The sequence below is a fragment of the Phyllobates terribilis genome, unplaced genomic scaffold (genome assembly GCF_046119375.1).
Source record: "Phyllobates terribilis strain yellow unplaced genomic scaffold, ASM4611937v1 Scaffold_11__3_contigs__length_659146591, whole genome shotgun sequence".
NCBI classification, from domain to species: Eukaryota; Metazoa; Chordata; class Amphibia; order Anura; family Dendrobatidae; genus Phyllobates; species Phyllobates terribilis.
The window spans coordinates 641,807,250-641,826,670 of NW_027362771.1; the positions used below are offsets into that span (position 1 = coordinate 641,807,250).

General features: G+C 36.0%; 1 protein-coding gene across 1 annotated transcript in view; it reads right to left on the bottom strand.

Annotated features, from left to right (window-relative positions):
- The window catches only part of LOC141165457 (alpha-N-acetylneuraminide alpha-2,8-sialyltransferase-like), a 525,828-nt gene that overhangs the window by 214,038 nt on the left and 292,369 nt on the right, over window positions 1-19,421 (bottom strand). Inside the window, exons 4-5 of the mRNA XM_073651054.1 lie at window positions 5,609-5,753; window positions 2,507-2,616 (exon numbers count right to left, since the gene is read on the bottom strand). Of these exons, the coding sequence (XP_073507155.1) occupies window positions 2,507-2,616; window positions 5,609-5,753 (255 nt within the window). The remainder of the gene's footprint in view (window positions 1-2,506; window positions 2,617-5,608; window positions 5,754-19,421) is intronic.

The following is a 19,421-nucleotide window of genomic DNA, read 5'->3' on the forward strand; positions in this document are numbered from 1 at the left end:
GATGGATATTAGTCCTGAGAAGGACTGTTTGTTTGATTTGGCAGGCTTTAGATACCCTACACTACCTATTTAGCAGTATAAATCTCTCCCCAGTTCAGCAGCACTGACCCTACACTGTCTGATCCGGAGCGACTGTGTCCAAGAAGGCGGCGTCTGGTTTTAAATACTTGAGGTGACGCTGTGCGGCCAGCCAATCACTGTAATGCCCACAAACAACATGGCTGCGGCATTACAGTGACTGGCTGGCAATCTCTGCATGTTCACTGGCTCTGTAAAGAGCGCCAAACGTGCAGGGCGGAGACCCGAGCTCCCGCCCGAGTAACCCGGAAATGATCGGTGCTTGCCGAACATCCCGAGTAGTGAGATGCTCGGGCGAGTACCGAACAGTGTCGAGCATGCTCGCTCAACACGATTAATTACCGCTTTACTGGAGGCGGAAGCAGGGGGATTTCAGCCGTAGACAAGGCTCATATGTAGGTCACAGAGCCAGCTTTGCTCCATTTAATCCATGCTTCAATGTTCATATGAGAACTCGATAGATTTTTACAATTATTTTTGATAACAACAAACACTATTCTTCCTACGCTCTGACAAAAAGTCATAACCAAAGACATATAGGGATAGGAAGAGGCAGCACCAGCCTGCAGGATGGTTATGATGAGTACAGTTGTTTCATTGGGCTAGTAAAATATGTATACAAAACATTCAACTTTTCTTATATTTATTTATGTATTTGACCCCCACTCTCATTTGTAAAAAAAAACCATAACCAAAAAAAGACTACAATTTAGGACTAAGGTGGCTAAAACGTCCATCCTGGTTTAAAAAATTGAGCAAAAAAAGGAAAACCGCGATATCTACAAGCACTATGCACCTGCAGATATAGGGTTAATCTTAACATTCATAGCCTTTATACCCTGTGTAGGAGGCTTACTAGAACAGCTGGTGCAGGGAGACAATTAAGTGTCATTCTCCCTGCACCCACTCTCTTCAGTGATTGGGACGATGCAGGGAGCAGATTCATTCACTGCTCACTGTACAGTAAGTGCGTCTGTAGTCACTCCCCTGCACTTTGATTGATAGTTTGACCTGCAGCATGTGTGAGCAGAGCCAGCTGTCAGTCACAGTGCAGGGGAGTAATCTCATTGTATAGTGAAGAGTGACTGTATCCTGTATCGCCCCATTGACTGGAAGCATGAGAGTGCAGAGAGAATAAAATGTTATTGCGTCCCTGCACCTGCTGCTCCAGTAATCCACCTACACAGGGTATAAATGCTATCGACTTTCAGATTGACCCTATATGTGCAGGTGCATAGTGTTTCTGAATGAGACAGGTTCCCTTTATGGTGCTTTACAGCTGTATACATCAGATCAATCAATTCCCAATCACACTGACTCTGCAGCTCCTGCACCTCCCTATCTCTTAAATCCTAGTATTATTGTAAACAGACTGAGACTAAGACACCCCTGTTCCACGTTCTTCAGGGCAGCAGTAGTACACCACTGATTTATGCCTTTCTATTAATTTGTGTAAAGACTTGTGTGCTCTGATCTACTAGCCCTAGCATGTAAAATCCAAAAATGGCCGCTGCTTTCCCTGCTCTCATCTTTCATAGTGCTTGTGATAGAGCCCCCAGCTCTATGAACTTCCCCATAGCTGCAAGGCATTATGGGGAAGTCCGTGCAGCATCATATGAGCCCACTCTTTGGTTGATGTTATCTTTGTCGATGTGTGAAATGGCGCTGGATGTTCTTTTAGTGATCTCTGCTAATCCAGTTGAACTTTATTTGAATTCTTTGTGATCTATAAATTTCAATCATCTTTAGTATTATACTACTCAAGTGCCAAATGGCATATGTTAATGATGTACAGGTGCTTCTCACAAAATTGGGGTATTGTCAAAAGGAAGATGAGACCCCAGACCCAACAATGCAGACGAGCTGAAGGCTGCTATCAAAGCCACCTGGGCTTCCATAACACCTCAGCAATGCCACAGGCTGATCGCCTCCATGCCACAGGCTGATCGCCTCCATGCCATGCTGCATTGATGCAGTAATTGATGCAAAAGGAGCCCGACCAAGTATTGAGGGCATTTACTGAACATACCTTTCAGTTGGACAACATTTTGGATTTTAAAATCATTTTTCAAGCTGTTGTTATAAATTATTCTAATTTACTGAGATAATGACTTTTGTGTATTCATTTCCTGTAAGCCATAATCATCAACATTAACATAAATAAACACTTGAAATAGATCCCTCTGTGTGTAATGACTCTATATAATGTATGAGTTTCACTTTTACTGCTGAAGAACTGAAATAAATTAACTTTTTGATGATATTCTAATTTTGTGAGAAGCACCTGTTTGTGCTTTAGGTCTCACCTGCCTGACTAATATCAGCCATAAGAAATGAAGAGATTTGGACGATCATTTGTGGACTGAGCCACCAAAGAAATATCTGGTGGTTTTCAGCTTGAGGATCTTCAATATCATATAACTCTTACCTGAAAACAAAATCTGCTCTGTCAATGTCAGCACCACACAAGCTGTTCCTCAAGATGCCACTATTACCGACCACCGCACAACTTCTGATGGGTTTAGTAAATAGAGATGTCTGTAAGGAAAGAGAGGAAGGACGGAAAAGGAAAGAAGGAGAGAGCAAGACAGAGACACGGAAAGGGAGAGCGTGAGAAAGAGATAAAAGGAAGTGAAATACAGAGAGAGATAAACAGAAAGAAAAATATAGGTAGAAGGGAGAGAAAGCAATAGAGAGAGGGAAAAAAAAAGAAAAATGTGAAAGGAAGGAAAAGTAAAAGAGAGAGTCAATGGATATTAAAATGAGTAAATGAGTGTTAAATATTAATTATGAATATACATTTTTTATGCTGAATTCTGAATTCTGTGCCCATACATTGCAGAAGCCTCGTGCCAGGTTTTTGCTGACATCACAAAGGGCTATTCTTAGCTTAGTGTAAGTTAGAGCCATATATGAAGAACAGATGCTATGAGGGGCCTATATAACCCCTGTAAGACGTATGGAGGGGCTCTCTCTTGGACTTCACAGGACATCAGACGAAGGATCTACGCGTGGAGGTCAGCCAACAAGGCCGAGCACATGTGCTCCATCCTGACATGTGCTTGTCAAGGCAAAGAAAGATGGACACTCATGAATCAATCACTTTGTCACTATTTCACATATTTTATGTAACTACTGCAATTATTATTTTTAATGGACAATCCAAGAATAAACCGCTACATTTTTTTATAAGAATATTGTGATATATTCTTTGAACAATCGCATCTGATAAGAAGTCCTCTATAAAAAACATACGGAAATAAGTATATTTTAAAAACAAGTTAATATCAAGTAAAATGTAACGAAACACAACCTATTGAAATTGTGTGTATATATATATATATATATATATCTCTGGGGAGATCTCAAGCACGCAGTTCATTCTAGACAGCCCAGGAATTTGCAGGAACTGGAGGCTCTTTGTCAAGAATAATGGGCAGCTTTACCGACTGAGAAAATAAAGATCCTCATCCACAAGTGCCACAAAAGACTTCAAGCTGTCATTGGTGTTAAAGGGGGCAATACACGGTATTAAGAACTGGTCTATGTGATCTTTTGATCAGGGTCATTTGGATGTTTTTGGTTGTCAATAAGATTTAAAAAGAGAAAACACAGTAGTTTGACAATAAATGGCTTCACCCAACCAATAACCATGAGTGGAGAAAAAGTTTTTTTCTTATCATTCATATTCTCTGAAACAAGGCCAAGAAAGGAAACATTCTGCCGGGGTATGTAAACTTTTGAGCACTACTGAATATATCTATCCAGTACAGACCAAAAGTTTGGACACACCTTCTCATTTAAAGAAATGTCTATATTTTCATAACTATAAAAATTGTACATTCACACTGAAGGCATCAAAACTATGAATTACCACATGTGGAATTATATACTTAACAAAAAAGTGTGAAACAACAGAAAATATGTCTTATATTCTAGGTTCTTCAAAGTAGCCACCTTTTGCTTTGATGACTGCTTTGCACACTCTTGGCATTCTCTTGATGAGCTTCAAGAGGTAGTCACCGGAAATGGTCTTCCAACAATCTTGAAGGAGTTCCCAGAGATGCTTAGCACTTGTTGACCCTTTTGCCTTCACTCTGCGGTCCAGCTCACTCCAAACTGTCTCGATTGGGTTCAGGTCTGATGACTGTGGTGGCCAGGTCATCTGGCGTAGCCCCCCATCACTCTCCTTCTTGGTCAAATAGCCATTACACAGCCTGGAGGTGTGTTTGGGGTCATTGTCCTGTTGAAACATAAATTATGCCAATCGGATGGAATAGCATGCCGCTGCAAGATGCTGTGGTAGCCATGCTGGTTCAGTATGCCTTCAATTTTGAATAAATCCCCAACAGTGTCACCAGCAAAGCACCCCCCCCCCCCACACCATCACACCTCCTCCTCCATGCTTCACAGTGGGAACCAGGCATGTAGAGTCCATCTGTTCACCTTTTCTGTGTCGCACAAAGACACGGTGGTTGGAACCGAAGATCTCAAATTTGGACTCATCAGACCAAAGCACAGATTTCCACTGGTCTAATGTCCATTCTTTGTGTTCTTTAGCCCAAACAAGTCTCTTCTGCTTGTTGCCTGTCCTTAGCAGTGGTTTCCTAGCAGCTATTTTACCATGAAGGCCTGCTGCACAAAGTCTCCTCTTAACAGTTGTTGAAGAGATGTGTCTGCTGCTAGAACTCTGTGTAGCATTGACCTAGTCTCTAATCTGAGCTGCTGTTAACCTGCGATTTCTGAGGCTGGTGACTCGGATAAACTTATCCTCTGAAGCAGAGGTGACTCTTGGTCTTCCTTTCCTGGGGCGGTCCTCATGTGAGCCAGTTTCTTTGTAGCACTTGATGGTTTTTGCAACTGCACTTGGGGACACTTTCAAAGTTTTCCCAATTTTTCAGACTGACTGACCTTCATTTCTTAAAGTAATGATGGCCACTCGTTTTTCTTTACTTAGCTGCTTTTTTCTTGCCATAATACAAATTCTAACAGTCTATTCAGTAGGACTATCAGCCATGTATCCACCAGACAACACAACTGATGGTCCTAACCCCACTTATAAGGCAAGAAATCCCACTTACTAAACCTGACAGGGCACACCTGTGAAGTGAAAACCATTTCCAGTGACTACCTCTTGAAGCTCATCAAGAGAATGCCAAGAGTGTGCAAAGCAGTCATCAAAGCAAAAGGTGGCTACTTTGAAGAACCTAGAATATAAGACATATTTTCAGTTGTTTCACACTTTTTTGTTAAGTATATAATTCCACATGTGGTAATTCATAATTTTGATGCCTTCAGTGTGAATGTACAATTTTCATAGTCATGAAAATACAGAAAAATCTTTAAATGAGAAGTTGTGTCCAAACTTTTGGTCTGTAAAATATATATACACTGTATATAGTGGTTATTTAAAACCCTGACTGTTCTCACCTCGCGGTCTCTGTGCGTGGCTGGCTCCTGTGTTACAATTACACATACACGCACTGTGCAGAATATACCGCTATGTCAATGTGCGCGAATATCACATTACCTCTGGAAACAGCTTGAAAATACTCTCTGTGATGTTCTTTTTATATTTCTTATCTCCATCATACTGAAGACTGTGTCCAACCTCAGTGTTCTCCTGGGTCATAATCAGTGCATGGGAGGCGTTACAGCACATCCGAAACTGTGACCTGTGAAAAGTAGATAGATGAGCAAAGGACAAGAAGTAGGACGGATCTGACATTGATACTGAGCACCAAACATTGACGGTCCCTCTGTTTTATACAGGAAAAATATACAGTTGAAATTCGAAGTTTCCATTCACTATATAAGAAGACACTTCTGCATGTTTTTCTCAATAGCCGACGTGAAATCAGAATAAACCTTTCCAAATTTAGGACAATTAGGATTATACCATAATTTTTATTATTTGCCAAATGCCAGAATAATGAGAGGAGAAAATGTTTTAAGGCATTTTTATTACTTACTGTAAAGTCAAAAAGTTTCCATACACTAAGATTACTATGCCTTTAAACAATTCTGGACTGCCCATATAATGATGTCATGTGTTTGGAAGCTGCTGTTTTTTTGGCAACATCTGAGTTAGTTAGAGACACATCTGTGGATGTATTTTAATGCACACCTGAAACACACTGCTTCTTTGTGTAGCATCATGGGAAAGTCTAAAGAAATAAGCCAAGATATCAGGAAGAGAATTGTGGACTTGCACAAGTCTGGCTCATCCTTGGGTACAATTTTAAGATACCGGAAGGTGCCTCGTTCATCTGTACAAACAATTATATGCAAATACAAACTAGATGTGAATATATCTGATGGCTTGGGGGCCTCAAAAAGACTTTTTTAAAATCAGGACTGCTAATATTATCGTAGTTATATTATATGCAATGATTAAGAACATCAGTCAGAAATGCGTCTGCGGTTATTAATATGAGTGGATTTTAATGCACTTTAAATAATAAAGGAATTTTTTCTTGGACTCTTTGCTGAATTTATATGTTTTCTTCACAGTATTATAGTAGTTATATTCTTGTACATAGGAGCAGTATTATAGTAGTTATATTCTTGTACATGGGGGGCAGTATTATAGTAGTTATATTCTTGTACATAGGGGACAGTATTATAGCAGTTATATTCTTGTACATAGGAGACAGTATTATAGTAGTTATATTCTTGTACATAGGAGACAGTATTATAGTAGTTATATTCTTGTACATAGGGGACAGTATTATAGTAGTTATATTCTTGTACATAGGGGCAAAACCTACAAAAGACAAAAATATATCTCATACCCTACCATCATTATATATAAATGTAAAGCAAAGTTGCATAATAAATATAGGGTACTTAGTGAACTATTTTTGATCAAAAAAAGTATACAAGCCGTCCCACCAGCGACAAGGTGACCCTAAATTGGGACAGTACCTATACTGCCTATATTAAAAACCTTACTGTATATCAAAGTTGAAGTAATGCATATAAAAGGGTAGACAAATAGGACCGGGTCCCAACTCCAGACCACCTAGGCCCGTGGTAAGCTACATATATACCAATCAGCTCAACAAAGGGGATGCCACACCCTTAAATTGCACAGAATGCAAACAAGACAAAAAACCAAGCAATGTGAACTGAGGTCTAAGATGGTAGACATGCAAGAAATAGGAGCATGTTCACACTAGCAAAAAGAAGCAAAACCTACAAAAGACAAAAATATATCTCATACCCTACCATCATTATATATAAAAAAAATATAAAAGTTTTACTTCAACTTTGATATACAGTAAGGTTTTTAATATAGGCAGTATAGGTACCGTCCCAATTTAGGGTCACCTTGCCGCTGGTGGGACGGCTTGTATACTTTTTTTGATCAAAATAGTTCACTAAGTACCCTATATTTATTATGCAACTTTGCTTTACATTTATATATAATGATGGTAGGGTATGAGATATATTTTTGTCTTTTGTAGGTTTTGCTTCTTTTTGCTAGTGTGAACATGCTCCTATTTCTTGCATGTCTACCATCTTAGACCTCAGTTCACATTGCTTGGTTTTTTGTCTTGTTGCATTCTGTGCAATTTAAGAGTGTGGCATCCCCTTTGTCGAGCTGATTGGTATATATGTAGCTTACCACGGGCCTAGGTGGTCTGGAGTTGGGACCCGGTCCTATTTGTCTACCCTTTTATATGCATTACTTCAGCTTTGATATACAGTAAGGTTTTTAATATAGACAATGTAGGTACCGTCCCAATTTAGGGTCACCTTGCCGCTGGTGGGACGGCTTGTATACTTTTTTTGATCAAAAATAGTTCACTAAGTACCCTATATTTATTATGCAACTTTGCTTTACATTTATATATAATGATGGTAGGGTATGAGATATATTTTTGTCTTTTGTAGGTTTTGCTTCTTTTTGCTAGTGTGAACATGCTCCTATTTCTTGCATGTCTACCATCTTAGACCTCAGTTCACATTGCTTGGTTTTTTGTCTTGTTTGCATTCTGTGCAATTTAAGGGTGTGGCATCCCCTTTGTTGAGCTGATTGGTATATATGTAGCTTACCACGGGCCTAGGTGGTCTGGAGTTGGGACCCGGTCCTATTTGTCTACCCTTTTATATGCATTACTTCAACTTTGATATACAGTAAGGTTTTTAATATAGGCAGTATAGGTACCGTCCCAATTTAGGGTCACCTTGCCGCTGGTGGGACGGCTTGTATACTTTTTTTGATCAAAAATAGTTCACTAAGTAACCTATATTTATTATGCAACTTTGCTTTACATTTATATATAATGATGGTAGGGTATGAGATATATTTTTGTCTTTTGTAGGTTTTGCTTCTTTTTGCTAGTGTGAACATGCTCCTATTTCTTGCATGTCTACCATCTTAGACCTCAGTTCACATTGCTTGGTTGTTTGTACATAGGGGACAGTATTATAGTAAATTCCTGTACATAGGGGGAAGTATTATAGTAGTTATATTCTTGTTCATTGGAGCAGTATTATAGCAGTTATATTCTTGTACATATGGGCAGTATTATAGTAGTTATATTCTTGTACATAGGAGCAGTATTATAGCAGTTATATTCTTGTACATAGGGAGCAGTATTATAGTTGTTATATTCTTGTACATAGGAGCAGTATTATAATAGTTATATTCTTGTACATGGGGACAGTATTATAGTAGTTACATTCTTGTATATAGGGGGCAGTATTAAAGTAGTTATATTCTTGTACATAGAGGACATTATTACAGTAGTTATATTCTTGTACATAGGAGCAGTATTATAATAGTTATATTCTTGTACATAGAGGACAGTATTATAGTAGTAATATTCTTGTACATAGGGGGTAGTATTGTAGATAAATTCATGTACATAGGGGGCAGTATTATAGTAGTTATATTCTTGTACATAGGGGACAGTATTATAGTAGTTGTATTCTTGTACATAGGGGACAGAATTATAGTAGTTATTTTCTTGTACATAGGGGACAGTATTATAGTTGTTATATTCTTATACATAGGGGGTAGTATTATAGTAAATTCTTGTACATAGGGGGAAGTATTATAGTAGTTATATTCTTGTACATTGGAGCAGTATTATAGTAGTTATATTCTTGTACATAGGAGCAGTATTATAGCAGTTATATTCTTGTACATATGGGCAGTATTATAGTAGTTATATTCTTGTACATAAGAGCAGTATTATAGTAGTTATATTCTTGTACATAGGAGCAGAATTATAGTAGTTATATTCTTGTACATAGGAGCAGTATTATAGTAGTTACATTCTTGTACATAGGGGGCAGTATTATAGTAGTTATATTCTTGTACATAGAGACAGTTTTATAGTAGTTATATTCTTGTACATAGAGGGCAGTATTATAGTAGTTATATTCTTGTACATAGGAGGCAGTATTATAGTAGTTATATTCCTGTACATAGGGGACAGTATTATAGTAGTTATATTCTTGTACATAGAAGACATTATTACAGAAGTTATATTCTTGTACATAGGGGACAGTATTATACTAGTTATATTCTTGTACATAGGAGCAATATTATAGCAGTTATATTCTTGTACATAGGGGGCAGTATTATAGTAGTTATATTCTTGTACATAGGGGGCAGTATTATAGTAGTTATATTCTTTTACATAGGGTGCAGTATTACAGTAGTTATATTCTTGTACATAGGAGGCAGTATTATAGTAGTTATATTCCTGTACATAGGGGACAGTATTATAGTAGTTATATTCTTGTACATAGAGGACATTATTACAGAAGTTATATTCTTGTACATAGGGTCAGTATTATAGTAGTTATATTCTTGTACATAGGAGCAGTATTATAATAGTTATATTCTTATACATAGGGGGCAGTATTATAGTAGTTATATTCTTGTACATAGAGGACAGTATTTTAGTAGTTATAATCTTGTACATAGCGGGCAGTATTATAGGAGCTAAATTGTTGTACATAGGGGACAATATTATAGTAGTTATATTATTTTACATATTAGCAGTATTATTAGGAAATCAGTCAGAAACGCGTCTGCGGTTACTAATATGAGTGGATTTTAATGGACATTAAATAATAAAGGAATTTTTTCTTGGACTCTTTGCTGAATTTATATGTTTTCTTCAAAGTATTATAGTAGTTATATTCTTATACATAGGGGGCAGTATTATAGTAGTTATATTCTTGAACAAAGGGGGCAGTATTACAGCAAATTCTTGTACATTGGGGGCACTATTATAGTAGTTATATTCTTGTACATTGGAGCAGTAGTATAGTAGTTATATTCTTGTACATAGGAGCAGTATTATAGTAGTTATATTCCTGTACATAGGGGCAGTATTATAGTACTTATATTCTTGTACATAGGGGGCAGTATTATTGTAGTTTTATTCCTGTACATAGGAGCAGTATTATAGTAATTATATTCTTGTACATAGGGGCATTATTATAGTAGTTATAATCTTGTACATAGGAGCAGTTTTATAGTGCTTATGTTCTTGAACATAAGGGGCAGTATTAGAGTAGTTATATTACTGTACATAGAGGCAGTATTATTGTAGTTATATTGTTGTACATAGTGGGTAGTAATATAGTAGTTATATTCTTGTACATAGGGGACAGTATTATAGTAGTTATATTCTTGTACATAGGGGACAGTAATATAGTAGTTATATTCTTGTACATAGGGGGTAGTATTATAGTAAATTCTTGTACATAGGGGACAGTATTATAGTAGTTAGATTCTTGTACATAGGGGGCAGTATTATAGTAGTTATATTCTTGTACATAGGGGACAGTATTATAGTAGTTATATTCTTATACATAGGAGCAGTATTATAGTAGTTATATTCTTGTACAAAGGAGCAGTATTATAGCAGTTATATTTTTGTACATATGGGCAGTATAATAGTAGTTATATTCTTGTACGTAGGAGCATTATTATAGTAGTTATATTCTTGTACAAAGGAGCAGTATTATAGTAGTTATATTCTTGTACATAGGAGCAGTATTATAGTCGATATGTTCTTGCACAAAAGGAGCAGTATTATAGTAGTTATATTATTGTGCATAGGGGGCAGTATTATAGTAGTTATATTATTGTACATAGAGGCAGTATTATTGTAGTTATATTCTTGTACATAGGGGCAGTATTATAGCAGTTATATTCCTGTACACAGGGGCAGTTTCAGAGTATTGATATTCCTGCAGATAGGGGGCAGTATTATAGTAGTTATATTCTTGTACATAGGAGCAGTATTAAAGTAGTTTTATTCTTGTACATAGGGGGCAGTATTATAGTAGTTATATTCCTGTACATAGGAGCAGTATTATGGTAGTTATATTCTTGTATATAGGGGACAGTATTATAGTAGTTATATTCTTGTACATAGGGGGCAGTATTATAGTAGTTATATTCTTGTATATAGGCCGCAGTAATATTGCAGTTATATTCTTGTACATATGGGGAAGTATTATAGTAGTTATATTCTTGTATATAGGGGACAGTATTATAGTAGTTATATTCTTGTACATAGGAGACAGTATTATAGTAGTTATATTCTTGTACATAGGAGACAGTATTATAGTAGTTATATTCTTGTACATAGGGGACAGTATTATAGTAGTTATATTCTTGTACATAGGGGCAAAACCTACAAAAGACAAAAATATATCTCATACCCTACCATCATTATATATAAATGTAATGCAAAGTTGCATAATAAATATAGGGTACTTAGTGAACTATTTTTGATCAAAAAAAGTATACAAGCCGTCCCACCAGCGACAAGGTGACCCTAAATTGGGACAGTACCTATACTGCCTATATTAAAAACCTTACTGTATATCAAAGTTGAAGTAATGCATATAAAAGGGTAGACAAATAGGACCGGGTCCCAACTCCAGACCACCTAGGCCCGTGGTAAGCTACATATATACCAATCAGCTCAACAAAGGGGATGCCACACCCTTAAATTGCACAGAATGCAAACAAGACAAAAAACCAAGCAATGTGAACTGAGGTCTAAGATGGTAGACATGCAAGAAATAGGAGCATGTTCACACTAGCAAAAAGAAGCAAAACCTACAAAAGACAAAAATATATCTCATACCCTACCATCATTATATATAAAAAAAATATAAAAGTTTTACTTCAACTTTGATATACAGTAAGGTTTTTAATATAGGCAGTATAGGTACCGTCCCAATTTAGGGTCACCTTGCCGCTGGTGGGACGGCTTGTATACTTTTTTTGATCAAAATAGTTCACTAAGTACCCTATATTTATTATGCAACTTTGCTTTACATTTATATATAATGATGGTAGGGTATGAGATATATTTTTGTCTTTTGTAGGTTTTGCTTCTTTTTGCTAGTGTGAACATGCTCCTATTTCTTGCATGTCTACCATCTTAGACCTCAGTTCACATTGCTTGGTTTTTTGTCTTGTTTGCATTCTGTGCAATTTAAGAGTGTGGCATCCCCTTTGTCGAGCTGATTGGTATATATGTAGCTTACCACGGGCCTAGGTGGTCTGGAGTTGGGACCCGGTCCTATTTGTCTACCCTTTTATATGCATTACTTCAGCTTTGATATACAGTAAGGTTTTTAATATAGACAATGTAGGTACCGTCCCAATTTAGGGTCACCTTGCCGCTGGTGGGACGGCTTGTATACTTTTTTTGATCAAAAATAGTTCACTAAGTACCCTATATTTATTATGCAACTTTGCTTTACATTTATATATAATGATGGTAGGGTATGAGATATATTTTTGTCTTTTGTAGGTTTTGCTTCTTTTTGCTAGTGTGAACATGCTCCTATTTCTTGCATGTCTACCATCTTAGACCTCAGTTCACATTGCTTGGTTTTTTGTCTTGTTTGCATTCTGTGCAAGTTAAGGGTGTGGCATCCGCTTTGTTGAGCTGATTGGTATATATGTAGCTTACCACGGGCCTAGGTGGTCTGGAGTTGGGACCCGGTCCTATTTGTCTACCCTTTTATATGCATTACTTCAACTTTGATATACAGTAAGGTTTTTAATATAGGCAGTATAGGTACCGTCCCAATTTAGGGTCACCTTGCCGCTGGTGGGACGGCTTGTATACTTTTTTTGATCAAAAATAGTTCACTAAGTAACCTATATTTATTATGCAACTTTGCTTTACATTTATATATAATGATGGTAGGGTATGAGATATATTTTTGTCTTTTGTAGGTTTTGCTTCTTTTTGCTAGTGTGAACATGCTCCTATTTCTTGCATGTCTACCATCTTAGACCTCAGTTCACATTGCTTGGTTGTTTGTACATAGGGGACAGTATTATAGTAAATTCCTGTACATAGGGGGAAGTATTATAGTAGTTATATTCTTGTTCATTGGAGCAGTATTATAGCAGTTATATTCTTGTACATATGGGCAGTATTATAGTAGTTATATTCTTGTACATAGGAGCAGTATTATAGCAGTTATATTCTTGTACATAGGGAGCAGTATTATAGTTGTTATATTCTTGTACATAGGAGCAGTATTATAATAGTTATATTCTTGTACATGGGGACAGTATTATAGTAGTTACATTCTTGTATATAGGGGGCAGTATTAAAGTAGTTATATTCTTGTGCATAGAGAACATTATTACAGTAGTTATATTCTTGTACATAGGAGCAGTATTATAATAGTTATATTCTTGTACATAGAGGACAGTATTATAGTAGTAATATTCTTGTACATAGGGGGTAGTATTGTAGATAAATTCATGTACATAGGGGGCAGTATTATAGTAGTTATATTCTTGTACATAGGGGACAGTATTATAGTAGTTGTATTCTTGTACATAGGGGACAGAATTATAGTAGTTATATTCTTGTACATAGGGGACAGTATTATAGTTGTTATATTCTTATACATAGGGGGTAGTATTATAGTAAATTCTTGTACATAGGGGGAAGTATTATAGTAGTTATATTCTTGTACATTGGAGCAGTATTATAGTAGTTATATTCTTGTACATAGGAGCAGTATTATAGCAGTTATATTCTTGTACATATGGGCAGTATTATAGTAGTTATATTCTTGTACATAAGAGCAGTATTATAGTAGTTATATTCTTGTACATAGGAGCAGAATTATAGTAGTTATATTCTTGTACATAGGAGCAGTATTATAGTAGTTACATTCTTGTACATAGGGGGCAGTATTATAGTAGTTATATTCTTGTACATAGGGGGCAGTATTATAGTAGTTATATTCTTGTACATAGGGTGCAGTATTACAGTAGTTATATTCTTGTACATAGGAGGCAGTATTATAGTAGTTATATTCCTGTACATAGGGGACAGTATTATAGTAGTTATATTCTTGTACATAGAGGACATTATTACAGAAGTTATATTCTTGTACATAGGGTCAGTATTATAGTAGTTATATTCTTGTACATAGGAGCAGTATTATAATAGTTATATTCTTATACATAGGGGGCAGTATTATAGTAGTTATATTCTTGTACATAGAGGACAGTATTTTAGTAGTTATAATCTTGTACATAGCGGGCAGTATTATAGGAGCTAAATTGTTGTACATAGGGGACAATATTATAGTAGTTATATTATTTTACATATTAGCAGTATTATTAGGAAATCAGTCAGAAACGCGTCTGCGGTTACTAATATGAGTGGATTTTAATGGACATTAAATAATAAAGGAATTTTTTCTTGGACTCTTTGCTGAATTTATATGTTTTCTTCAAAGTATTATAGTAGTTATATTCTTATACATAGGGGGCAGTATTATAGTAGTTATATTCTTGAACAAAGGGGGCAGTATTATAGCAAATTCTTGTACATTGGGGGCACTATTATAGTAGTTATATTCTTGTACATTGGAGCAGTAGTATAGTAGTTATATTCTTGTACATAGGAGCAGTATTATAGTAGTTATATTCCTGTACATAGGGGCAGTATTATAGTACTTATATTCTTGTACATAGGGGGCAGTATTATTGTAGTTTTATTCCTGTACATAGGAGCAGTATTATAGTAATTATATTCTTGTACATAGGGGCATTATTATAGTAGTTATAATCTTGTACATAGGAGCAGTTTTATAGTGCTTATGTTCTTGAACATAAGGGGCAGTATTAGAGTAGTTATATTACTGTACATAGAGGCAGTATTATTGTAGTTATATTGTTGTACATAGTGGGTAGTAATATAGTAGTTATATTCTTGTACATAGGGGACAGTATTATAGTAGTTATATTCTTGTACATAGGGGACAGTAATATAGTAGTTATATTCTTGTACATAGGGGGTAGTATTATAGTAAATTCTTGTACATAGGGGGCAGTATTATAGTAGTTAGATTCTTGTACATAGGGGGCAGTATTATAGTAGTTATATTCTTGTACATAGGGGACAGTATTATAGTAGTTATATTCTTATACATAGGAGCAGTATTATAGTAGTTATATTCTTGTACAAAGGAGCAGTATTATAGCAGTTATATTTTTGTACATATGGGCAGTATAATAGTAGTTATATTCTTGTACGTAGGAGCATTATTATAGTAGTTATATTCTTGTACAAAGGAGCAGTATTATAGTAGTTATATTCTTGTACATAGGAGCAGTATTATAGTCGATATGTTCTTGCACAAAAGGAGCAGTATTATAGTAGTTATATTATTGTGCATAGGGGGCAGTATTAAAGTAGTTCCTGCATATTCTTGTACATAGGGGCAGTATTATTTTTTTTATATTCTTATACATAGGAGCAGTATTATAGTGGTTATATTCTTGTACATAGGGGGCAGTATTATAGTAGTTATATTCTTGTACATAGGGGCAGTATTATAGCAGTTATATTCCTGTACACAGGGGCAGTTTCAGAGTATTGATATTCCTGCAGATAGGGGGCAGTATTATAGTAGTTATATTCTTGTACATAGGAGCAGTATTAAAGTAGTTTTATTCTTGTACATAGGGGGCAGTATTATAGTAGTTATATTCCTGTACATAGGAGCAGTATTATGGTAGTTATATTCTTGTATATAGGGGACAGTATTATAGTAGTTATATTCTTGTACATAGGGGGCAGTATTATAGTAGTTATATTCTTGTATATAGGCCGCAGTAATATTGCAGTTATATTCTTGTACATATGGGGAAGTATTATAGTAGTTATATTCTTGTATATAGGGGACAGTATTATAGTAGTTATATTCTTGTACATAGGGGGCAGTATTATAGTACTTATAATCTTGTACATAGGGGGCAGTATAAGAGTAGTTATATTCTTGCAGATAGGGAGCAGTATTATAGTAGCTATATTCTTGTACATAGGGGCCAGTATTATATTAGTTATATTCTTGTATATAGGGGGCAGTATTATAGTTGTTATATTCTTGTACATAGGGGCAGTTTAATTGTAGTTATATTCTTGTATATAGGAGCAGTATTATAGTAGTTATATTCTTGTAAAAAGGAGCAGTACTTTAGTAGTTATATTCTTCTACATAGAGAGCAGTATTACAGTATATATATTCTTGTACATAGGAGCAGTATTATAGGAGTTATATCCTTGTACATAGCGGGCAGTATTATAGTAATTATATTCTTGAACATAGAGAGGAGTATTATGGTAGTTATATTCTTGTACATAGGGGGCAGTATTATAGTAGTTATATTCTTGTACATAGGGGCAGTATTATAGTAGTTATATTCTTGTACGTAGGGGGCAGTATTATAGTAGTTATATTCTTGTACATAGGGGGCAGTATTATAGTAGTTATAATCTTGTACATAGGAGCAGTATTATAGTAGTTATATTCTTGTACATAGGGGCAGAATTAGAGTAGTTATATTCTTGCAGATGAGGGGCAGTATTATAGTAGTTATATTCTTGTACATAGGGGGCAATATTATAGTAGTTATATTCTTGTATATAGGGGCAGTATTATATTAGTTTTATTCTTGTACATAGGGGGCAGTATTATAGTACTTATATTCCTATACACAGGGGCAGAATTAGAGCAGTCATATTCTTGCAGAGAGGGGGCAGAATTATAGTTGATATATACTTGTACATAGGGGGCAGTATTATAGTAGTTAAATACTTGTATATAGGTGGCAGTATAATAGTAGTTATATTATTGTACATAGGGGGCAGTATTATTGTAGTTATGTTCTTGTACATAGGAGCAGTATTATAGTAGTTATATTCTTGTACATAGGGGCAATATTATAGTAGTTATATTCTTTTACATAGGGGGCAGTATTATAGTAGTTATATTCTTGTACAAAGGGGCAGTATTATAGTAGTTATATTCTTCTACCTAGGGAGAGGTACTGTAGCAGTTTTATTCTTGTACATAGAAGCAGTATTATAGTAGATATATTCTTGAACATAGAGAGCAGTATTATAGTAGTTATATTCTTGTACATAGGAGCAGTATTATAGTAGTTATATTCTTGTACAAAGGGGCAGTATTATAGTAGTTATATTCTTGCACATGAGGCAATATTATAGTAGTTATATACTTATACATAGGGGCAAAATTATAATAATTATATACTTGAACATTGGGGCAGTAATAGAGTAGTTATATTCTTGTACGTAGGGGGCAGTATTATAGTAGTTATATTCTTGTACATAGGGGGCAGTATTATAGTAGTTATAATCTTGTACATAGGAGCAGTATTATAGTAGTTATATTCTTGTACATAGGGGCAGAATTAGAGTAGTTATATTCTTGCAGATGAGGGGCAGTATTATAGTAGTTATATTCTTGTACATAGGGGGCAATATTATAGTAGTTATATTCTTGTATATAGGGGCAGTATTATATTAGTTTTATTCTTGTACATAGGGGGCAGTATTATAGTACTTATATTCCTATACACAGGGGCAGAATTAGAGCAGTCATATTCTTGCAGAGAGGGGGCAGAATTATAGTTGATATATACTTGTACATAGGGGGCAGTATTATAGTAGTTAAATACTTGTATATAGGTGGCAGTATAATAGTAGTTATATTATTGTACATAGGGGGCAGTATTATTGTAGTTATGTTCTTGTACATAGGAGCAGTATTATAGTAGTTATATTCTTGTACATAGGGGCAATATTATAGTAGTTATATTCTTTTACATAGGGGGCAGTATTATAGTAGTTATATTCTTGTACAAAGGGGCAATATTATAGTAGTTATATTCTTCTACCTAGGGAGAGGTACTGTAGCAGTTTTATTCTTGTACATAGAAGCAGTATTATAGTAGATATATTCTTGAACATAGAGAGCAGTATTATAGTAGTTATATTCTTGTACATAGGAGCAGTATTATAGTAGTTATATTCTTGTACAAAGGGGCAGTATTATAGTAGTTATATTCTTGCACATGAGGCAATATTATAGTAGTTATATACTTATACATAGGGGCAAAATTATAATAATTATATACTTGAACATTGGGGCAGTAATAGAGTAGTTATATTCTTGTATATTGGAGCAGTATTATAGTAGTTATATTTTTGTTCATAGGGAGAGGTAGTATAGCAGTTTTATACCCACAAGAAGATGTGGCCATTAGTGTTGAGCCACCCCCGTAGTGTTCGAGTTCGGTCCGGTTCGTCGAACACCCGTGTGTTCGCCGAGCTGTTCGTCGAACTGTTCGTCGAACACCTTCGAACACCGTTAAAACCAATGGCAGGCAAACAAAAACACATAGAAACACATAGAAAACACCTTCAAAGGTGTCCAAAAGCTGACAAACTGCTCAGAAGACATAACTAACACATGGAAAAGTGACAAGTACATATAGTCATGCGAAAATAAAAGAGGTGGAGGAGTAAAAGGAGGGGGAGACACAGATATAGGCATGTCATGCCCTTCTAAAATCCAAAAAGTGAGAAGCCGACACGGCCAGTCCGCTCCTGCCCGTGCCACCTCCGTGTCGCCGGGTTTGTGCCAGAGCCGCGGTGAACCCTGACGGCCAGCCCCCCTCTCCCAATACTGGTGCCTGTCCGCTGGTGGGTCGAGAGAACCCCCCTGTGGTGGAGGCAGCTCTAAGCTTTTTAATTTAAATTGTCTCTCTAATTTGAATGAATACACTTTAAATCCATTTACAAGGATCTATTGGAGGGCAAGTCTCATGCCAGCAGCCGCGGTAATTCCAGCTCCAGTAGCGTCCACTAAAGCTGCTGCAGTTAAAAAGCTTTTATAAGGATCGAGCTCGGTTGTCCACCGCAAGGCATCCTACTGCCAGTCCCAGCCCCTATGCCTTGGGGTGCCTCCTGATGCTCTTCACTAAGTATCCCATGGTCCCG